The following is a 23,467-nucleotide window of genomic DNA, read 5'->3' on the forward strand; positions in this document are numbered from 1 at the left end:
ATAGTACAGTGCAAGGTGGTGAGGGGCGGTGAGACAATATAAAGAGTAATAAGGCAGAAATCATGGTATCAAGATAATAGTGAAAACTTTCTGTGCAGAGCTGGTGGACTTAATATGTTTTGTGGTAACTCTCCTGCACAGGACAGATGTACTATTTTGAAAGAATAACCAAGCAATCCATGATATATGCAATGTCACAAAAAACAGAGCTTTCAATTACAAAAAAATTTAATAACATTTTAACTATTCAGAAAAATGGATAAAGGGACTTACCTTTCTACTATATGGATTAGTAATTACAAGATTTGTATCATCAGATCCAGATAAAATATATTCTCCTGTATCATTCCAGCATATTGTATTCACCTGTAAGCAAGTATTTAACACAATAATTAATATCTAAAGAAGGGGCGAACAATGTTAAGATGCAAACTATCTAACTTTACCAGAAAACAACACAACTCAGATAATTATGCATATACTTTGTATGACTTGCACACCTGTATATTCAGCTGCATGAGCAGTACTTCTCTCACACTTGCAGTCTCTTTGGTTCATACCACAGCAGAACATCACATATGACAGAGGTGGGGGAACTTTTCAACCCAAGAGCCACATTCCCTTCTGGGCAACCTTTCAGGCGCCACATAAAAGCGGCAGGCAAGGCGAGGGACAAAAATGGGGCAAGAATTGTATCAAATTCTTCCATGGAACAGACTTCCACTCAAATAATGTTGGAATCCACCCTGTGTGCATAGGGTTGCAGCCTAAATTAACTCGTTTTCACTGGGGCATTTATCAATTATCCCCGGAATAAAAAATGGAGTATCTAAACTCTCCTATAATGAAGTCTATGGAGAAAGACCATACGGGAGAATTTAATTTTAGAGATAAAAGAAAATATCAAAATTATTTTTTTATATTTTGATTACTCTTTAAAACATATGTATGAAAATTAAAATAATTATCATGTTCCCAACAAACCTTTATTCCATAAGATCAAATTCCTTGTGATATAATAATTAGAGTCCCAGGATGTAGATTTTTTTTTTTTTAATGTTCCAATATTAATTGTATTGAACCTTTGGCTAGAATGTATTATGCTTGATTTGGTGTGCCTGTATTTTATTACTACTATGCTTCATTCCTTTCCTATCTGGCCCTGAAAGTGGCACAAATAGCCCTCCAGGATGTTATTCTATCTTAAGTTTGCTGTAGAGTGTAAAATCAGCTATCCTTGAAGCTTCCTGGGAGATAAGAGAACACAGCCAAAGGTCTGGTTGCCAGGGGAACAGTGAGATAAATGCAACATTTGAGGTCAAAATGACCTGGGCACTTGGGGTACCCCAAGGTAACTGCAGAGGAGCCTTACATTGTAAACATCCCATCACCTGTAACCTTTCATGACGTATGTAGAAGGATGTTTAAGAATGTTATGTTTTGATGTTTATAACTCTTTGTGTGCTGTGCCTATAAATCCCTTGTTCTGATGCTCCTCGTGTCAGACCTCCTTCTTAAGTGGCTAGAACAATCACGTTAAGTTGAGCTCTGCCCTATTGCAATAGCTATAATAAATAATTCCCTTGGTTCCTTTACTTATTTAAAAGATGGTCCCTCACCTGAGTAAGAATAAGGCGGTGTAGAAGTAAATTCTTACCACACTTACAAGAACAATCTTGTACGTCCTAACATGTTTTTAAAAATGTGTTATAACAACAAATTTTCAGTAGGGAAAAAAATAAAATAAAATAAAGTAGATATACTGGGAAGAATACTAAAAGCTCATGTTCATCTTGTCATGGAAATGCCAGTTACCATTACTTAACTTCTTGTTCAAGCATGCATTCTTTTTAAACAAAACAAAACAAAAATCACTTACACAGCCATCATGCACATTCAGCGTTGCTTCAAGTTTTAATCTTTGGATAAATTCTCTCCTTCCTGGAGGGGAAAATGCAAAATTAGCAAAAAGGTTTAGATACTTACAAAAGTAATTTTTTAATATATTTATAAAATATAATGCTTTATAAATATATGTGTGTTTTATAAATATATATGTATTGGTGCCTTCTTTCTTTCTATGGAAGGTATTGCATTGCCTCTACACCTAAGATTCTTAAAACACAATGTGAACCTTCCTAAAGGTAATGGGATTTTCTGGGTGATGGGTGAGCTCCTTCTCAGTTCCATCCAGCCATGCGTGCATTGACCCATCCTAAAATGGGTCCAGGTGGAAGAACCATAATGCATCATCACCCAATCAGTACAATGTCAGAGGCAATACGTACCCGCCCCCAAACTTGAGCAGATTTCCCCACAGGCCTCAGCACTTAAAATGTCCTGGTTTTCCCTGGTGTCCCTTCCTTGAGGAATAGCACATCCCACATGCCCCTGATCCCTCCTGTTGTTTCATCTGCAAGGACAAGAGTGAACACTGCCAAATGAGTAAGTTGTCTTTGCTTTAACAAAAACATTGTGTGACCGAGATTCAGTATGATATGGTAAGACACTCGCCCCATACTTTAAGGTAAAATATTAGCTACTTTGTATCCACCTGTTGGCAAATAAGAGTTCTAGATAGCTATTTTCCTCTCACAAATCAGTTCCTTCATATGCCTGCTCAGCTGTTATGTGATTTTTTGGTAGAAAACAATCATATGCCATAATCTAGAATCAAGAGCACTTAAATATATAAATTATTACTGGTACATTGTGCAAAGAAAACCATGAGGAAAAGAAGCATGCACAATCATGTAAATGAATACATTGGAATTAAAAGGTTTAAGATGTCTTTCCACTCATACAAATCAGTATGAGTTTCAATCATATAAAAGCAAACTAGTATTGCTTGGACAAACTTTCTCTACAAATAGACCCATGTAAACATAAATCAAGTCTACCAGTCTTAGAAGCATTACAGGTTGCACTTAAGGTTGTATCCAACATGCAGAACAGATTCCACAGAATCATAAAAGTGTAGAGCTGGAAGGGCCCGAGTCCATTCCATTTGTACAGTAAGACTTCGCATTCCACTCCTCTCCCTTATAACCCCCACAACCTCAAAGTCTGCTTTGGAAGTTGTGGGACCCTCTGGAACAGATTTTGGGGCACATAGAGGCTGCAGAATGAAATAGTGAAAGAGACTTGTGTGAATAAAAGTGTTGAATTCCACTCTAAAGATATTCTTGTGAGAATGTATTAAAACCTTCATTTTATGAAATTAATACTTAACATCAGATGAGCACTGTAAGCAGAGGAATTGCCCATATCCAACTCATCCTCACCTGTTTTTCCCTAAATGCAATCAATGTTACATTCTATTTGCCACTGGATTGGCCCAAAGCATTTTAGGTTTGCCAAGCAGAAGCTTTTGATCTCTCAAGATCAAATATATGAAGGCAAGGAAATCTACTTTCTCTTTTGAAAATAAGCCATATGACTGACCCATATATGCTTGTACAGGTACTATAGCATAGATAACCTATTCCAGAAAATTATCACACTAGGCATGATAGTTGTGTTGTAAAGTTATGTTTATAAGTCTTCACTGGAAACTCATGATCATGCAATGAAAATCTATTAAAGCTGGCCCATACCATCTTTCTTATGCTGCTATTGCCCTTCTAGTCAAATGTGTTTGTTGTTGCCAAGATATAGCTTTTAGCTTTTTGAGTTTCTTCAACACTGATTTTAACAAGACTTTTCAGGCAATTGTCATCATTTTGTTTTCAATATCTTCCTTTCCAGTCTGACTTTATGTCATCTTTTTCACCAGATGATGCATTTGCCATTCCACTTACACAGAATCATTAGCAAATATTATACGGTCATCATAAAAAAAAAGCATGTTAGCTGTTCTCTGAAGAACATTGTACACTCCCAGTTTGTTTTACTTAACAGTGATTCCAGAGCTATGACAGCTTCGGATATATTGTGGATCACTGAGTGATTCCTGCAGCACAGTTGGCTATTCTTTGCAGATCAATATACATGTTGTTAATTTCAGTGTTGCTCAGAGCACCGAGGACATCTGTCCCCAACAGGATAAAAAAAAAACCCTGAGAAAATTCAGATTTTAGTATTCTATGTGATGTTGGGAAGTGATAATTCTGAAACTTTTAAGTATTCTGAGTACCACAACCATTGTACTTTAATTGAATTATCACCTTTTAAAAATACTCTTCAATAAGTAAATTTAAGTATAAATTTCCCATTTTAATTGCAATAGTTGAGATGTATTTTCCTCTCACCCAGGAACAGGGGAAAAACTATTGTGCAAGTAGAAAGAATTCTGTTTGTAGCAATCCTGATAGCTGTATTACACTTTCAGACATACTACAGATCTTAAATGAGTGCATGGCTAAATATAACCTTTCCTGTTTAGTCACTGATAATGTTACAATCACTTGAGCTTTTAACTGAGGTAAACAGTGTTACAGCAAGACTAAGTCAAACATTTAAAATACTAAGTTCACAAAAGCAACTTAATTTTGATGACAAAGGGAATTTAATATGCTATATGCTTTTACAGGTTTAAGTGACCATAAAAAGTATATTTTGCACGTTTCATATTGTGTAGAAAACATTAGCAGAAGCAGAAGCTCACGCTCTCTGCAGCAAACCAAGGACTTAGGCCTAGTTCTCACTGTGTCCAGACTACACTGCAAATAGGTGGGGGCTCATAATCATAATAATAAAATTATACCCTGCCCATCTGGCTGGGTTTCCCCAGCCTCTCTGGGAGGCTCCCAACAGAATTAAAAGCACGACAGAACATCAAACATTTAAAACTTCCCTAAATAAGGCTGCCTTCAGATGTCTTCTAAAAGTGAGACATATGTTTATTTCCTTGACATCTGATGGGAGGGTGTTCCACAGGGCAGACGCCACTGCTGAGAAGGCCCTCGGCCTGGTTCCCTGTAACCTCACTTCTTGCAGGGAGGGAACCGCTAGAAGGCCCTCAGCACTGAACCTCAGGCTGAATGATGGGGGTGGAGACACTCCTTCTGGTATATTTACCTCTCTACACTACCAACACACTTACCTTGGTTGCACTATAGCCCTGTCATAAATGTTGAGGAATGAATGCCAAACACATTATTTTTATCATGTACGTATGGCACGGCTAAAATAGCAGATTTAGTATAACACTGGCCTTTAGGCAGCAAAGCAACACACCATGTTTTATATATCAGGTACATGTCTAGATAAGTCACCCATATATGGTATTGCCCTCCTCACCATCAATCAATCATGAATACAAGCAGGAATGCCATCTGCATTGAATCTAAAAATTATTTTAAAATTACTGTGTGTTAAAATAACTAAATATTTACTAAAATTACTACACTGAACTTTTTCCAAACAAAAAATATCACTTGGTCATTGTCAAGATTGCTAGGTAAACTACTATACTTAAATTGTAGCAAATGACCTAAATGAAACCTTATTCACTTTACAAACCTCTAAAATTAACATATCTGCAGATGTGAGAGCAGCAAGGCTATATTCTAAAAGTATCTCTAGTCTTGTTCCCAAGCATGCTGAAGTTGTGTCATCCTACATGGAATGCAATGCTAAGCAAACAACTCTCACAAGACCTATAAACTTTTTCAAACTGCATTAGAGAGCCCCTTTCAAACTAATGCCACTGTATTAATAATGAACTTGATAGCACAAATAAAAGCTGCAGTGCTATGAACTAAAGATTATGCTATAAGAAGGTAGGCAATCTATGATCGTTCTTAAACAATTATACTTCTAACTACTGTTGCTTATGGTAAATATTTTGCAATATGCCACATATTCTCTAAAATTTAGTTTACTCTTCTTCAGTCTATCTTACAGTCTCTTCATTCTCCCTGCTCCCACTAGTGTGTTACATTTTTTAAAAAAAGATGTATTTCCTAATAAAACTGTGTTTTGAAATAAAATATTTTAAATATTAAACAACTCTTGACTTAACTTTTTTAAAGCTTTTAGTTGTGATCCAATATTTAATTGCACTGGGTTGTAGACAATGTTATGCCAGCAGAAACCTACCAGCAGAATCCCCCAACCCTCTGGAGCTGATGGGAGGGCGCAGGACAGAAGAGAAGAAATGGAAGTCCCAATGTACACATGCAAGTCCCTTGCACCAGCAGAGCTACAGCATTAGATATAGCCCAAGTAATTAACATACAAAAGGCAATTGCAATGTATAGATATTGCTATAGATTTGCTATTTAATGTAAAAGTATCTCTCTGAAGAAACTTGGTGCAACCACCTTCATGACAGTGTGAGCATATCAGACCATCAGGATTGCTAACAGGACAATGTGGCCAAATAATGAGAATGCTATTTTACATTTTTGGAACAGACTGTCAGAAGCAGACTTCATACAACAGGTGGTGATGGTTTCTTTTTTAAAAAAATATGCACTGCTTTTCACCACATCTCAGAGGCTTACAAATAAAAAAATATGTACAACGCACAAAACTTGAAACATAAATAAAAACATCAGCGTAGAGCATTAGAACCATGTTCATGATGCAAAGGCCTGAAATGAAACTGTTTTAAGCTGTTGTCTGATACTTAATAGGGACAGTGCCTGTCTGATTTCTAGTGGGAGGAAATTCCAGAGTTGAGTCCACTACACTGATGTTGCTTTAGGACTGTTGCTGCTTTTTTCCACACCTACTTAATTTGTCTGTACGTCTTTAAATGGGTATGACAAAACTTTCTTCTGGTAATTTTATATGCTGCCCTTCAATATAAATATGCTCATACAACAAAGCCAGTACAAAATATTTAAATATTTAAAACAGCAAAAAGGTTGTAAACAACTCAATGGTAAAACACTAAAAGCAGCAACAATACAAATCATAGTCAAAAAGTTGAAACCAAAAGAAAAGTAACTGAAAGCCCAGAAAACGTATTATTGTGGCAGCAAAAAAAGTATCAAAGAAGGCACCAGGCAAATCTTGCTGAGAAAAGAATTCCAAAGGCAGGACATCACAAGTGAAACAGCCTGCTCTCCCCACTTTTCACACCCTCACCTCAGAAGATGGGAACACAGAGAGGTGCAAATCGCACAATGATCTAGATGCACTAGCCTACTAGCTGTGTAGCCGGCATACCTCCAAATGCCCTTGTCCAAAGCTGTGTAACCAATAATCAGTAAAGATATCTAAGAAATTATGAGGTATGGTCCAACTGGCTGGTCCCTATCAAAAATCTGCAGCTGTATTTTGTACTAGCTCATTACTTAACAGTATTCAAAGGCAGTCCTAGACAAAACACATTGCTGTAGTGTAATCTGGATTATACCAAAATACTGATAACTTTCTACTGCACTTCTATCTACAATAGGCCTCAGCTGGTAGAAAGCACTTTGAACCACATGGGCATCAATGACAAAGTTGGATCCTAGAGTATTCCCAAGGTGCTTTAATATGTCACTGCTCTTTCCTCCCACACAGATTGAGTTTAGAAAGCTGCTTCATACTTTCTCATTGCTCAGTGTGGCAATTAAATAAAGCTATGAATACTACTACAACACTACTACACTACAACACTACTACAAATGCAGGTTTGTTAGAAAATAATAGGAATAAAATAGGTAATTTCAGACTTGAATATTGGTTGCTGATTTAACTCAGGCTACAGGTGGCTATTTTAATTCAAAATCAGTTACTGTGAACATAATATAAATATGCTTTTAAATTCCAAATATATAGAATCACATAGCCAAACATTACCTACAATTATTATTTTATATCTCAAACACATAACCTACAATTAGAAACAATTTCTTTGACAAAGGCTGTGACAAACATATTTTTCAAAACTGTATTTCAGTTCCTTTATCCAATAGCAAATTTTGTTTCCTTCATCTACATGGTTGGGGACACCATAGGTAAATGAGTCCACTTGCCACTTTAAGAACAAAAGAGAGGACAAGAAGGCTTATAAATTTAGCTACTTTCTTTACAGATTCTCAAACACTTTAGGTGATTACTTCAGTAAAGAGTAGCCTATGAAACTTATATAATTCTACATGTCTCTAGGATTTGATGTTCTCTGGGGGAAAGGTCAATTCCTTCAAAATGTTAACAAGTCAATATAAAATACATTTTAACAGATTTCTCAGCCACAATGACTGAGGAATTTCAAAACTGTGTTTCTCTTTAGGTATGTTTCAAGATATACAAGTATAGCATTTTAACATATTTTGACTATAAATCTGCAACAAGATAACATAAAATGACTGTATAAGCAACCATTTGATGCAAATCAATAGAGAATGGGGCTCAGCTGTACTATTTATTACTGTAATGAAAAACATGAAGGTGTAAATAAAATATAACAAAGAATATGTTGAAACTTTATGCCATACACATCTAAAAGTTATATTGGATCAAAATACACAAAGGAGTTCTCTCATCTTAAGCACTCATTTCTAAACTAAACTAAACTTTCAAACAGTAAAACAAGGTAACATGCCACGACCCTCTCCAAAAGATCACTTAAAAAAATAAAAAAATAAAACATGGTCATCACTCTGCTCCTGTGCCCTTGCTGTAATACAGAAAAGAAAGCAAGAGCAGTGATGTAAAAAATATTTTTCAAGTCAGCTGTTTTTGGTGGTCTACGCAGTAAAATCTATGAAGACCCCTTTCTTCCAATTAAACAATAATTGAAATACATAGTCAATATTTCTGCAGTAATAAAATACTTCTTTGAGCATTAGCCTCCCCAATTCATTCCTACACTTAACACCTGGTTATTAGTAACTTACACTTAGTTATAGCACTTAAGTTATCATCATAAGATAACTCTAGCCAATTAGATCTGTGATTCTATACCTAATGACAATGATGTCAATCAGACCATAGATAAAGAACAGAGTGGGGAAAGCTACTTGATAACGCCTTTAAATAGTCTTAAATTTCACTTTGAAGCCAATTCCCAGAGGAAGGGAGGTAATAAAACATGTGGGGGAAAGATTTGGCACAAGTCCAAATCTAGTTGTGCTCTGGTGCGTATCACTGATGAATGCCTCACTTCCATCCATATCAAACACAAGTTCAGTAGGAAGCGGATCAATGAAAGTCATGAGAACAAATGACTGGCAGAATCCGAGACCAGGGAGAAGAGTCAGTAGAAGACTGGAAGAAATTTAAAGTCTATCTACAGAAACATTGTAAAATTAAGGAATGTTAGAAGGATGCTGGAATGAAGCTATGTGGTTTTAGCAGTAATGTTATAAAGGATTAAGTAAAAATGGATTGTTAACAGGTCAGAATGTAAAGTTACAATATATTAAGATAAATTAGTAAGATAAAAACAAAGAAGGAAAGGATTTGCTGAAACAACTAATGAACTAGAATACAAAAAAGGGAGGTGTGAGGAGGTCAAGGAAACAAGCAAATGATAGATAAGATATGGAAAGATGGATTTGTTTTTATTTGTTTTTAATTTTTTCTGTATTTTGTATTTTCTGTTTTTCTTTTTCTTTCTTTTTTATTCTTGTAACTTTTTGAAACACCAATAAATATTTTATATATATATATATATATATATATATATATATATATATATGAGTCATGAGAACAAATATCCCTTGTAGACTGGTGCATTTGCTTTTAAACTATCAAATATATGTTGTCATATAAATTTTCATCCAGTTTTTAAAGTAACATATTCAGCAATATCTTAAAGAACAGATTGAAGACCTCCCATATAGGGTAAAAAAGTAAGCTGTCCTTGAGTCCAAAGAATATTTATGTTTGTATATCAAAAATTGAATTAAAATAAGAAAAAATCCAAATTTTGTAGCAATATTGTAATGCTTTCAGAAAATGCAGTGAAATTAGTATTTTTCTAATAGAAAAAGTGCATAATTTAACTAGCTATCACTGCCCAAGACAAACTATACCCAGAAACCATGCATGATATAGTTATTTATGTATGCAGATTTGTTAACACAAACAAAAACAGCCAAACTTTTCTATGAATCAATATACTAGAAGCAATCACGTGCTACATTCTTCTTTGTAGGGAGTTGGGGGGGATCTATGGGAGGTACAGTTTTATGACACTTAAAAATGCCTTCAACAGTTAAATACATCCACAACCTGTTTAGCTCATGGCAATGGCAAGCAGAGACACTAAGCCATTCTGATTTCTCTTTGCGACTTTTTGCACGGGCTGGGGGTGCAAGTGTGTGAGAAAATTTATATATCATAGAATAAGTACTATCGAGTTCCAACTCAGCATCCAAAGATGAAGGGGAAGTTGCAGAAAGAGGGAGTGAAACGCCACTCCCCAAATTATTTCAGAAAAATCTCCGAGCGTAGTGCAAACGGGGGAGGGGGGAATTATCCGTGAAGAGAGACAAGCACACTAGAAATACTTCTTCTGAACGTTTCGTGCCGTCGCAGTTCGGTTTTGCTTTTCCAAAAAGGACCCGACGCTCATTCCCATCCCCACCCCCTCACGAAACCGTGGTGGAAACTTGCTGTATATACAAGGGAAGGGAGAAGAAGGACGGAATGGGGTCAGCTATTGAGCCGACCACCATAGCTGAAGGGCCGCCTCTTCTCCCCTCCCCGCCCCGCACGATGACCCGAGGAGGGGGCTGGGGGTCAGCCAAGCAGCCCCACCACAGCGCGCAACAACCCCGCCCGCCCTTCCCCTCAGCCGGAGAAAGAGGGGGGCCAAGGGCGACCCACGACCGCCTCAGACCCCGCCCTCTCGCCCTTCTCCTTCCTCACCTAGGTATCGCCTCCGCAACAGGCCGGGCTCCTCCAGCCCCAAACTCCGCTGCCTCACATCCCACAGGAGGTGGGTACAGCAGCCCCGGGACATGGCACCGCGCGCTGACCAGGGGGATCCGACTCGCCGCTGCCGCCGCCAGCGACATCAGTCGCTGCCACTTGCTGAGGCCGCCCCCTCCCCCGCCTTCACCATGGAGACCCGCGTGCGCGCTTTACGCGCGCGTAACCACCACCACCACCACCACCCCGCCGCTCAACAACAATATCACCCCTGTCGGGCGCCAGCAACGGCAGACTAAGCCCCTCCCCTCGCTGCTCCTCTGCTCCTCCCACATCCAGGGATCCGCTCGCAAAGGATATCGCGAGAATTCACCCGGCCCCTCGTCCTACCGCCGCTCACGGTCACAAAAATGGTCATTGAGACGTCCGTGTCGCCGTTTAGCGGTCATCCCTCAGTACGGGTCTGGACACCGGGAGAAAGCCGCCTTATCGGCTTTTCTTACGCTTTCTGTACACGGGCTGCTCAAAGATGTCTAAGCAGGGGAGTTAAAAGGGCAACAACCACCACCCTTAACGAGCCTTTTCAAAACAAAACCCATCCTGGGTGAGGGCAAAGGAACATTGAAGGCGGACATGTTTGTTTTGGGAGCCAGGTCCCCGAAAGCTTTGCTTGAATCGTCATCAGTCATCGTCCGCCGCTCATACCGTCATAAAAAGAGGACGCCAATTGACCGCAAGAATGTCATCAACGTCGTGGGGCAAAGCCGGTAATGGCGTAGCTAGCCAATAACACGAAAACCAGTTTAAGCCCCGCCTCTTGCTCCGTCCGTGGGCAAATCAGAATCAGGAACAGCGGCTCGCCCCACCACCTGCTTCTGTTCGTGAGGAGGGGTTGTGGGTTTTTGTGTTTTCCCCCCTCCTCTGCTCAGACGGAGGAGAAGGAGGACGACGACAGGTCGAGCGGGGGCTTCGTTGCATCAGCCGCTGTCACCCGCACACAGAATGGCGGCCGCCGCCGCGGGGTTTCGTGCCTCTTACCACCGGTTCCTGGACCGAATCGAGCTCATGTTGCCGCCCCGGCTGCGTCCCTTGTACAACCACCCGGCAGGTATTTGAGGGGAGGAGGAGATGGGGGAGGTCGTTTCCTTGCTCGCCAGCTGGGGATAACTCGTGAAATGGTGTATGTGAAAGTGTGTGCGTGTGCGTGTGTTTGAGAGAGGGAGAGAACCCTTATTTGTAAAAACAAATAATATATGCCTGGAAACAAAACAAAGCCCCCTCCCACCCTCCAGTGCCTCAGTTCCCCGCTTATAAACCTGGGAGTGAAAAATGTGTGCTTGTGTTGTATCTGGTCATTCTGCTCGCTCCAGACCAGGGACTGGAGTTGGAGCCATTGGCCTTGGACCAGTTGCCATCTCTCATACTGGCCTACCTCACAGGATTATGGGGAGTAGGAAAAGGCCAGGGTGGGGACAGAATTTTTTGGCAAACGAGGGGGGTAGAAATAAAATTTAAACGCCCCAGGTCAGAGTTGGTTAGTACTTGGAGACATGGCAAAGTAGATGGTTTAGTCTCTGTCCTTGAGAACTCCTGCAAGGTGGTAGCATTTCTTCCATGGTGATGGGTGGGCGGGCTTTGTGGAGGTCTGAGTTGCAGTTTTTTGGCCGCCTTAGTGCAGCCTGAGACCAGCCCTTCTATGCTTCTGCTTCCTGCAGGTTAATTGTTATTGTTGTTAACAAAGGCTGCATAGAAGTCAAAGTTCTGTTTGTCCTCTTTGACACAGATGCTTCTGGGAAAACAAACTTTCCTTTCACTAGGAATGGTGAGAGAGATTTATTATGGTGACCAGATGCAAAGAGAAATTGTCATGTTGGGGTAAGAGAAGCTGCACCTGCTGAAAGTCCTCTTTCTGTGCTGCTATTTAAAATTCAAGATGCCTGTCCTTCATTGAAGCAGGTCAGCTTAGAGGATAAAGTTGGGGCTTTCCTACATGGCATGGGTCAATCTTTGTTTTTTTAAAAAAATATTTTTTATTAACAATTTTTGTTTAAATCACAATGCCAATAAAACAATACAATATCACATCTCTTAACATAGATCTTTTCACTTCTTTGGACTCCCTCACATCTCCCGCTCCTGCGTTCCTGGTTATAATTTTATTCAGCAAATTTATCCCCTTATTTTTAATCTTCATAACTAATTTTCCAATGTTATATCTCTAATTTTGACTATCATTTTATTCAAATCTTAAAAAGTTTAGATATAACCAACATATTCCAAAATTTTTATCATTTCTTAAATTTATCTTATCTTCATAATTCACTTCCTTGAACTCAATGGTGCCAAGTTGTTTGTACTCTAGCATCCTTCTTAACATTCATACAATTTACAATATTTGGCATGGGTCAATCTTGCAACTGTCTGCTCCTTTAAAAGATTATTTTCTTGTGAAGGGATGCTGCTTAGTCAAATTGAACCAGCTCCTCAAAAACTTGCATGTTCAGAAAGGATTCACTGCAGTTCTGTTGCTTAGGGCCCACTAAAATCCAGAGGTGGCCTTAATGGTTGCCTAACAGCAGAAATTATACAGTAGGTCCTAGAAAGGTAGCCGACTGCTTTACTCCCACGCACGTTGAAAGAAAAGCAGTGAGTTATAGGAAGTAATCCCTCCCCCCCCCACACACACCATCCCTCATTTATCATATTGTCAGGAGATCCTCTTCTGTTCATTCAAGGGGCTTTTGAAATATAGGTTTTCAGTGGAAACTGCCATTAGGTTTTTCTTTCTCAAAACTTCCTAAAACATTGTGATTCTTGGTGGCTGTCAGCAACCATACAACAACATAACTGGATAACAAAATAGTCTAAAAATTAGGAAACTGGTAGACTTGATTACAAATTCCTACTCTGTTGTTGACTTTTCCTCTAGACTGAATTTAACCATAATCACGCTTTGATTTACTTACTGGGGAAAGTACTGGTATTCTCTTATCATTACTTATAATCCATTTTTAAACATGCAGCTCTTTATCTTTCCTTTTTTATCTGCAACTGGCTTCTTTGGCTTCACTATCTCTCCAGTGTGAATCCTTTAGAGGTCATTTGCAGATGGGCTTTATAAAAAGACAAAAATCAATTAACAAGATTATTTCTTCCTTTGCCACTCTTTAGTGCAAGCCAGTTTGTGGTGTTTGGACAGAGGAATCACTTCTCATAAGATTTTCTGGTAGTTGCAAAAGCTAATCTTATCTATACTTCAGTAACTGCATTACTTAATTATGGATGTAAATTCTCTGTGCAGAACATAACGTGTTCCTACATTATGCTACTTTATAGTCTCAGCTTTTATTGGGAGACTTGGATTCAGCAAAGTACTATGCCTCTTACACAAATGAAAAATACCATGAAAGGTGATCCAACTGATACCAAAGGCCTGATGGCAGAAACATTTATTTCTTGTGAAAGAAGCTTGCAGAAGAAATAAACCAGTCTGTCAGGAAGTGTGAATACAAATACTGAATTATAGTAGTGCAAAACTTGTCATATTGTACTTTAAAATTGAAGTTGGGACTCTACTTCACATTTATGCAAATTTAAAATTAGTTTTGCATGTCATGACTTTAGTATAGTTCCTGACTTTAGATTGAGGCCACCTGATTCAGCGTTTGCTCTGGATTCTGTAGGTAGCAAATTACAGTGCTGCTCTAACTTACTCAATAGTGCTGAGGATTACTGACATAATGTTTGTGAAACATACCTTGTGAGTAGTTCATATATTTGCTGTATTATTAAGGCTCTGAAGTAAAGTCAAGCAATGAAAGGAATACAATAAATTATTGTCAGGTGTTGCAGATTCCTTTCCTCACAATGTCATCTTCACTTTCTGGAAAAGGAAATTCATGGAATAATAGTTTACTGTCCACATGTAGCAAAAATTTTATTCCAAAAAGCATATTCTGCCTTTGAGCTTCTGACAAATGTTGGCTCATTTTTAAAGGAAAGGTTTCGACTAAAGATGTGGTTTAGTTTCATACCTGTTGAACTGAGTGTCCAAGTTTGAACTGCTGTTGGCATTCAGGCATATTTTCCAAATCTGCGTCATGTCCATGGTGCAGGTCAGTTTGATGGCCTAATTTGATAAGTGACATTTTACCTAGAATACAAGCTGCAGTAGCTGAGGAAAATCCTGTCACATCTGGTTTGTGAAACACCCTAATTACCTATACTTGTCTCAGTACTTTTTCTGTCTCTCATGATAGTCAGTCTTGCTAAAGGACATGAAAAGTTCTGAAAAGTAGCCATCTCTGCTTTTCGTGACTGTTGCTATGCAATAGAAAGTTGGTGTTGGCAGCAGTACCACATGACTTGGAGCTTTCCATTTGTTCTTTGTGTAGCTCCTCTGAATAGAAAGCTCTTTAGAATTCCTCAAATGCATCAAGAATAACTGGGCTGCTGTCTTGCAAGAAATGTACAGATTGCAACAAATTTAAGGTTATTTAGGAATAATGATTTCTTTAAAAAAACAACCTGAATAATCCCATCACTGAAAGTAGCATCTTCATTTACCTACATAACATCTTGACTTAATGTTTCTCTCAGTTGCATAGCTTAACTCTAGAACAACTTCTATAGAAGTTCTTCTTCAAATCAGTACCAAAGTTTTGCAATGGTTTTGTAGTGAAATGCCCACATCTTGCTGCACCTTCACAAGTGAGTAACTGTTGACTTGCAAGTTCTGCTTCCCAGAAGGCCACCCTGGTGAGCTCTTTGGGGCATCTTCTAAGTATGCTTTAAACTTAATAGACACTAAAAACAGAGTATTACCAACAATGTGAACTTGCCAGACAGTTGTCTTGTTGTTTAGTGGTTGTGCACCAGTCTCATACATTCATTGAAAAACAAAGGTGAAGAACAATAACTCTAGTATGGACCCACAATGAGTAAGACAGTAACCTAATTTTGGAGGTGCTGCAAAATGTGAGGGTTTTGCTACAAAAAGGGTTGGAGTGAATCAAACAATGTTTCAAACAATGAAAAGTTCACATTGTACGGCAAAGTACTCTTTAAGACTTTGGTTTAATCTCTGAAGAAGAATGGCTCCAGAGAATCGTGAAATTGGCCATCACTTCCATAGGAGCGACATTGTTTTCTGCATTTCTTTTAATTACACATCGAAGTGTTTGTAACCTTCAGGTGCTACAAAAAAAGGTACAAAAGTAGTTTGAACAGGTCAGACAACAGAAGGTAGGAAGCAGAATATGCATTCAGCTTGGTGTCAGATTCCTCATGAAGTGCTTTGAATAGAGTTCTATAAGTATTATGATTGCACATAAGGAAAAATGGATCAACAGACAATTGCAAAACCTGTGTTGCAAGAGAAAAGCAACTTTGTGGATCTGTTGTAGTTTTTGCACTGTTAACAAGTACTGTACTAGAGACAGAAACATTTGTTCCTGACCCACACATGATGGGGGCCCCAGCTAATCATGGCAGAAAGTAGTGCCTGGTACCTCTGGACAAAGGCAGCAGTGTTAGGGCAGGGGATAATATTTCTTCATGTGTGTGGGTGTCATCTGCATTTTCTTCCACCACTTTGGTAAAACTGTGCTTTGTGTCATAACTCCCATTTCCTGTTTTCAGATATTTGATTGCACCTCAGCAGAAGAGCTTTTATCACTTCTCCCCTGTGCTGTAGTGTAAAACATAACAATCCTGTTGGTGCATGTGCATCAAGGCTACTTGCTGTTTTAATAATTCACACAATTCAGTGGTTTTGTGCAAATCGTCACACAGCAGAATCATGTATCTACAGTAATGAAATATTTCTCTTTCAGGTCCTAAAACAGTGTTTTTCTGGGCCCCTATTATGAAATGGGTAAGTTGAGAAGAGGTTTGTACTATTGACAATTTTTGTTGTGACTGGCCATTGCTAGTAATTATCACTATTGTACTGCATTTCATTTGCTTCTGACCTCACTGTTTTACACTTCTCCCCCACCCAATACATGTAGCTCAAGATAACACTTCATACATCTGAAAAGAGTGCACTGTAGTCTACAAAAGCCTATGTCATAATAAATTGGTCAGTATTTAAAGTGTCACAAGACTCCCCACCCCCAAAAAATGTATTCCACTCTGTTTCCTCCCTGGAGCCCTTTGTGGGAGACCGGCAGGCTATACATGAATAAAATAAATTGTGGTGCATGTATTTTAATGGAACCTGACTAAAAATAATTATGTTGTTTGTATATATAGACAGACAACTCTTTCTTCTTGCCTGAATTCTGCTGGTCCATGAGAAGCATTTGGATATGTTGGAAGAAAGATGTAGAAATAAATCCCACCTTAATTGTGTTGAAATGCCATCTGACACTTTAGCAGAAATTTCTACTAAACTAGGTACTAACACTGCATGTCTTCTCTCTGAACTAGCATAGTGCTATTTTGTTGCACCTGTAACTACAACCATGGCACTGGCAACTTTATATAGTCACTAGTTGGAAGCCACTAATATCAGTAGGACATACATTTAATATAAATACAGCAAGACTGCTTATTGGAATTGGGAAACACAACTTTCCAGTTCTTAAATACTGCATTTGGTTTTGATGCACAAAGCCCTTAAAATACATAGGCCTTGATATTTCAAGGGCCATTTGCTTCCACATGAACTTTCCTGTGTAGTATGATCTTTCTTCTGCTCAGTGTCCTAACATTTTGAGGCATGGTGAGTGAGCATGAAGTGCAGGGTCTTTTCAGCTGTAGCACCTTTATTCTGCAACACTTTCTCCTTGTTAATTCCCAAGTATTCACTGATGCTTTAAGTGACAAGAAATCTGTATTGTCTTGTCTAGCAAGTCCCAAAGCTTTTAGAAAATATTTCCTGTCCAATATGTTAATTAACTCAAACAACTCTTAGCTGGGTGTCAAGTTCCTCTGGGACCAGCCTTGTATAATTGCCATCTTTTTCCTGTGGAGACGAATCTCTTTGCACTTTTTCAGTTAAAACAGGCCAAGCTTCTTTGCTTCATCATCAATCAATTATAGTGTGTTTGAAGCCGAATAATACCAGATACACTCAGCAGTGGCAATCATATATTTTGACCTGTGTAGCACAGTAAAAAGGCAAAACCCTTATCCCTGAAGTAGCACATTGGAGGCTTTCTGAAAGCAGCAAGAACTCTTGCTCTTTCAGTTGCAGTAGTACAAGCCACTATTTGTACCTCACCTACTTAATCCACTCAACAGGATTAAGAATCACAAGATTCAGCTGGCTGTCCAAACCAGCTAAAATTTATTATTTGTCTCCACCAACTTTTCCTCCCATGTAACATGTTCCCTAAACATGGGAGTTACTCTAGCTCTTAAATTGTGAAGTGCATGAACTATAGTAACGGTTGTTGTTGGAATCCGTCTGTCTCAAGAGACACTGGAGTGCGCCTCCGGGGCTGAAGTCAAACCGCTGTGTTAGCAGCACCCAGCTGACCTCCCTAGAGCATAAGCCTGGGCAGTGTGTATGGGGGTCCTGGGCTGCCCAGACAACAAGACCTCCCTTGGCCTTGCTGATGTGGTCCAAAGGAAAGCAGAGCAATATGTCTGGCACCAGCTTGGCTGCAGGAATTACCGGAAGGAGGTATACAAGATGCCATCCAACCGTCTTAGGGACACCACTCTGAATTTGTGTAGGGTTTACTGCTTAACCTTTTCTTCTCGCAAAGATATCCCACAAAGCAGCAGAGGTATAGGATCTGAGTTTTCCTTCTCCTAGATGGGCTGCCTTCCCAGACTGACAAGCCCCATCTGCCCTCTCACTTCCTGCTCCAGTACATGCAAAATCTACCTTCTTGACCGTTGGACCCACTATTGGTCTCATTCGCTCAATCTACCAGAGCCTGGCTTTGCATGCAGGGGAAGTTCCTAACACACTGAGGGTTCGAGACTCATTGGTTACCTTCACCTGGTTTAGCCAGCCATTTGAAGCCATTCCTAGAGTGTGACTACTATTGCATGCTGATAGCTTCTAGGAGCCACAAGTGAGAGTCGAGTGCAGGGTAGGGACCAAAGATAAACAAACTACCCCAGAATGAGCACAATGTCTTCCTCACCAGAGGTGCTACTGCTCCCCAACACCCCATAACTCCCATTGACTAGGTTCTAATTAATGAAGACACACTGCTATAATACTGCACTAAAGCTGGCTGCTACTTCCTTTTATAGGGCTTGGTATGTGCTGGAATGGCTGATATGACCAGACCAGCAGATAAACTCAGCACATCACAATCTGCTGTGCTAACGGCCACAGGTATGTTTATTCTCACTTTGCTGTTAAATATTTTTTAATTAAATGTTAAAAAAATCATCAGCTGATAATAGAAGTTGTGGAGGAAAGAACCAGTTATTGCTTCCATGTAACACATTATGGATTGGGATGCCAGTTCCTAGTGCTGCCATCTTCCATTCTATAAGTGGGGGGGGGGGAGAGATAATTGGCTCATAAATAACTGAGAACACTCAACTTGAATGGCATAAGCATGAAGTTTTCTATCATGTTTAGATAAAACTTTGCCCCAAATCTGAACATCTGATACTACAATCATTGTTGACCTTTGGTACTAATAAATCTACTTGATATTTAACTTTTGCTTTCTTTATGATCCAACAGGTCTTATCTGGTCGAGATATTCGCTAGTTATTATTCCTAAAAACTGGGGTCTCTTTACAGTTAACTTCTTTGTTGGCTGTGCTGGAGGTTCTCAGCTATACCGTATATGGAGGTAGGTATGGCAAGTAGGTCAGAAGACTTTACGTTGTAGCCTATTCTAGGATCTGTTCTTCAGACTGGCTGAGCCGCTTTTTTCACTTTAGGGCTTCTCAACCTTTTTCCTGGCATGACTCATTTGCTTTAACAGTACATGAAACATCCAATGTTCTGTCATGGGGAGTGATGACGGAGAAACTTCATTTGCTGCCATGCTACTCAAGGCATGGCAACCAAGAGGCTTGTTCCCACACCTTTCCCTGTGAGACTTCTCAGTCCCCAGTCTAAACCATTGTATTTATCAATATCCAGGCTTTATTTGGCTTGTGCAGTGGAAATCCCCCCCGCCTATCCTTGCCAGGCTCTTAAATCCTTCTGCACTATTCTTCTTCTTCCACCTGCTTCCTGCTCCATTTCAGCATCTGCAGTAACTATCCTATATGAAGTTGGGCGCTGGCAACCCTCTCCTCCCTTTAGGAATTGTGGCATATCCCACACCGTCAGATCCTTAGCCCTGACTGCCTCAGTAAGATATAACATGATAGCCCTCTGACTCCCCTCCCAAGCCTCTACAGTTTGAGAAACTGTTTTGAAGCCATGCAACTGTTGCCCTGGCCCTCCTGCCAAAACATAGTTGTAGAGTGGATGTAGAAGCTTCTTAAGCATTATCCCTCACTGATCCAAACCACCAGTGGTTATACTTAATATCCTGGTAAAATAGATCACAATTGGGTATAGCAGTCCATTTGCATCAGGTGTTGTGCTAGTCTATATTCTGTCTTGAGTATTGGAACTGCAACAGTTGTAAAGGCAGAAGCCATCCTATAGCAAAGTGTTAGGTATAAAGAATAAGCATCAGTTGTAGCTAGTTTAAATATGACCTAATCTAAAGCTTCCTAGTAGCATTTAGAATAAACCTACCTAAGTTTATTTTCCATTCTTAAGGGTTCAGCATTCTAGAAAGACTAGTTTGTGTACACAGCAAAAATGTTTGGTGAGGATGGGCAGCAATGCTTACTTGGCCTCCTGGCACCACCATCACTGAAGATTACTGGGAGGGGAAGAGGAAAGGTGTAGCGGTGGGGAGGTTGGAACGGTGTGAATGCCAAATGCCTTCCTTATCCTTTCTCCCTTTCCCAAAAACCACAGTGTTGCCAGTGCAGGGTGGCTAGGTAAGTGCCCCTGGCTGCTCCTGGCACACAGTGATTGTTACTCTAGCTTCTAGGTGACACTAAGACAGTTGAGGAGGAGCATTTTTTGCATCTTTACTTGATTGAGCGGAGTCCTTGGGTAGAGGAGACTCGGTCCATGCCAAATGAACAAACACCTTGAGTTGCACTGCAGGCACTTTTAAAAACCAGTGCAGATCAGCTGTAATATTCCTAAAGATTACCTATATGCCTTCTCCCAAGTTTTAACATAGAATAATTAAGTTACTTTTCAAATAGTGCTTAAAGGGGATTTACATCTTAAAAGGTGGCTGACAAATATTTGTGAAGTTGTAAAAGAGACAGGGTTTCAAAAGCAGATATCCTACCTTGCAACAGTAAGTGCTCCCTCACTTTGTGTCTGGTTGTAAACAGAGCAAACACTTCCTTGAAATATTACACCCCCCCAAAAAAAAAGTCAACAATGATCAGAAAACATGTAAGGGGAGGAGGGAAAAGCTGCTTCTGTCACTGCCCCCTCCTCTGCTACAGTCAATGGTAGTATATGATATCTTAACCTTGGCAAAGAGCAACCCCTCCTTGGAAGCACATGCACCCAGATTGTGTCTGGGAAAGCTAAAATATGTAACCTAAACCTTGAACTGTAACCATAATTGGCTATTCTTTTTCTGACAGGTATAACCAAGACCTAAAAGCCAAAGAACTGGAGAAGTAGAAATTCAAGCTCAGCTCCTCAGATCTCATCTGCAAAGCAACTTCCCAAGGGACCTAGATTTAATCTTGTTCATTTTGCCCTGTGTGAATTTTTACTAAAGTTGGTAGAGCATGTTTTTTTCTATAAGTTTAGAAAGCAGTCTCTTTACATGGAAATAAAACCTTCTACTAAACAATAAAACCTTAAGCTACGTACCTTCAGTAGGTTTTTCATGATCTTAAGGGCTGTGAGCAGTAGTTGCAGAATACCCCTTCCTCCAAAACTGCTCTTGAGGATAAGGGAACCAGCCCTTTCGGTAGCATTTGATGCAGTGTATGGAGCTGCAGCTGTTGGGGGTAGGTTTGGTGATAATTGGGCACACACATCTTTTTGGCAAGGGGAACTACCTTGTGCATGAAGGTGCTACTGGACCAACTTGATTTACATTTTTCATGCCACAGTTAAGTCATGACTAAGATGTTGAAGATGGAAAAATACTTAAATTCATAATATGCTTTGTGTGATCCCTCTGCCTGAAATACAGAAGGTAAACATTTTAGATTAAAATCAGTATCTTCAGATGGCAGAACGGTTGGAGCAGTGGTCAGTTTTCTGAAGTATAATCAGTGCTGAGCTATACTAAGTTCTGAACTGCTGGGGGGGCATTATTAAATGCCCACTGCTGGGTCACAGTAATCTAAGGTATGTCACAGCAGCACCACACCTACCTAAGTGTAGGATAAAAAGTTGTGAATCCCAAAGCAGTTTGGCCTCACTGTGGGTTGCAGTCCTAAAAAGGTTGAAGAAGACAACTTGTACTCTAGTCCTTCAAAAGTTAAAAGGTATTGATAACTGACCAGCTAAATTAGGGTAACGAATGCAGTGGCCTCCAGATGTTGGATCCCAGTTGCCAACAACCCCAGCCAACATAGTCAAGGATAAGAGTTGCAGTCCAGCAACATCTTTCTCAACCTTTGAGTCCAAATCCATCCCAGACTAGCAGGACCAGCGGTCAGGGATTATGAGAGTTGTGGGACCCATGGTTGAACGAAGCTGATTTGTAAAAACTTCCTTGAATGTAAAAGCTTTCCTGTGAGGCTAGAAAATGTGGCTCCTACCACGTGCTTTAATATATGGGGCTGAAAAGCATCCTAAAAATGGTGGTACATGACTATGTAGCTTTGTGTCCAGGGGGTGTACACAAAACTAGCCTTTAACTCCAATTTTTAAAAGGTACTTTAAAAAATAATAATACACAGACCATGCTATATTACTGTAAGTTTAAATGTGAAAACACTTGGAAACCTTGTAACAGATGTTTTGACCAAATTTATAATGTTCGTTTTGTAAGTTAGCAAGCAAATTGTGAATTTGGATGGGGTCAGTTTGCCCATCACTAGTAATGGCTAGGTTAATGGAAGATCATGAGTGTAGTCAGGGGCTACTCCTGAAGCATATTCTCCTATACTGAGCACTATGCACTGTGCTAGATTGAGCACTTGCAGTCAAAGCTGAATCTTGGCTTTGTAGCAGAAGTATGTGAAAGGCAAAGGCAATTCAATATCTCATGCTTGACAAATTATGAAACACACAACAGACCACTAATGGAAAAAGTGTATTAAAATATTCACAAGAGTACAATAGAAAACATGTAAATATCCAATGTGATGTGTGTCCAACTTAGAAGCAAGTCAAAACAAGTATGTTACCACTAGTTCCTGCTTTAACTTTACAGAGACCTTGTAGAACAATCCCTTGCCCAAAATTATACACCTATTTTATAGGTGTTTACCCCTTTTGCCCCACCCCGCCAATCTAGCAGCATCATAGTGTGGTGCCCTCATAGTGGTGCTTTCCAGAAGGTAGCCAACTGCCTGTGCAGCAGCTGTATTTGAGAACATAGGGAAGGAAGGAAAGGAGACTGTACAACAACTTAATACAAAATGCAATTCCAGTTTTTTAAAAGTGCAGAAACAAGGTAGAAAAGGGCTCAGTAGCTGCATTCTGTGGAGTTGTATAGAGCCAAAGGAGATCTTGATAAGAAGGTCCAAGGGTTGGGGAGCTAAGTTTCACAACTGGGAGTCC

The 23,467-nt window shown here is 39.6% G+C and overlaps 2 protein-coding genes across 5 annotated transcripts in view; one reads left to right on the top strand and one right to left on the bottom strand.

Annotated features, from left to right (window-relative positions):
* The window catches only part of DCAF6 (DDB1 and CUL4 associated factor 6), a 48,208-nt gene extending 37,195 nt beyond the window's left edge, over positions 1-11,013 (bottom strand). For 2 of the 4 annotated variants that reach the window (XM_081858458.1, XM_081858457.1), the window contains exons 1-3: positions 10,759-11,013; positions 1,880-1,941; positions 274-366 (exon numbers count right to left, since the gene is read on the bottom strand). In XM_081858458.1, coding sequence (XP_081714584.1) covers positions 274-366; positions 1,880-1,941; positions 10,759-10,852 — 249 coding nt within the window. In that variant the 5' untranslated portion in view covers positions 10,853-11,013. Of the gene's footprint in view, positions 1-273; positions 367-1,879; positions 1,942-2,288; positions 2,395-10,758 lie in introns of those variants that run through there. The other 2 variants (XM_081858459.1, XM_081858460.1) reach the window with 2 other exon arrangements.
* Positions 11,014-11,562: 549 nt separating this feature from the next.
* MPC2 (mitochondrial pyruvate carrier 2) lies at positions 11,563-21,597 on the top strand. The gene is made up of 5 exons (XM_081858557.1): positions 11,563-11,869; positions 16,596-16,636; positions 18,979-19,063; positions 19,424-19,535; positions 21,364-21,597. The coding sequence occupies exons 1-5, from the start codon at positions 11,764-11,766 to the stop codon at positions 21,401-21,403; spliced, it is 384 nt and encodes a 127-aa protein (XP_081714683.1). The 5' UTR covers positions 11,563-11,763; the 3' UTR covers positions 21,404-21,597.
* Positions 21,598-23,467: the final 1,870 nt, after the last annotated feature.

This window comes from Podarcis erhardii (genome assembly GCF_964252035.2).
Source record: "Podarcis erhardii genome assembly, chromosome: 4".
Taxonomy (NCBI): domain Eukaryota; kingdom Metazoa; phylum Chordata; class Lepidosauria; order Squamata; family Lacertidae; genus Podarcis; species Podarcis erhardii.

Coding starts and splice junctions, on each gene's coding strand:
- MPC2 (XM_081858557.1), top strand. CDS start 11,764: ATGGCGGCCGCCGCCGCGGGGTTTCGTGCCTCTTACCACCGGTTCCTG. Junction 19,064..19,423: donor TGCTGTGCTAACGGCCACAG/GTATGTTTATTC, acceptor ATGATCCAACAG/GTCTTATCTGGTCGAGATAT. Junction 19,536..21,363: donor CAGCTATACCGTATATGGAG/GTAGGTATGGCA, acceptor TTTTTCTGACAG/GTATAACCAAGACCTAAAAG.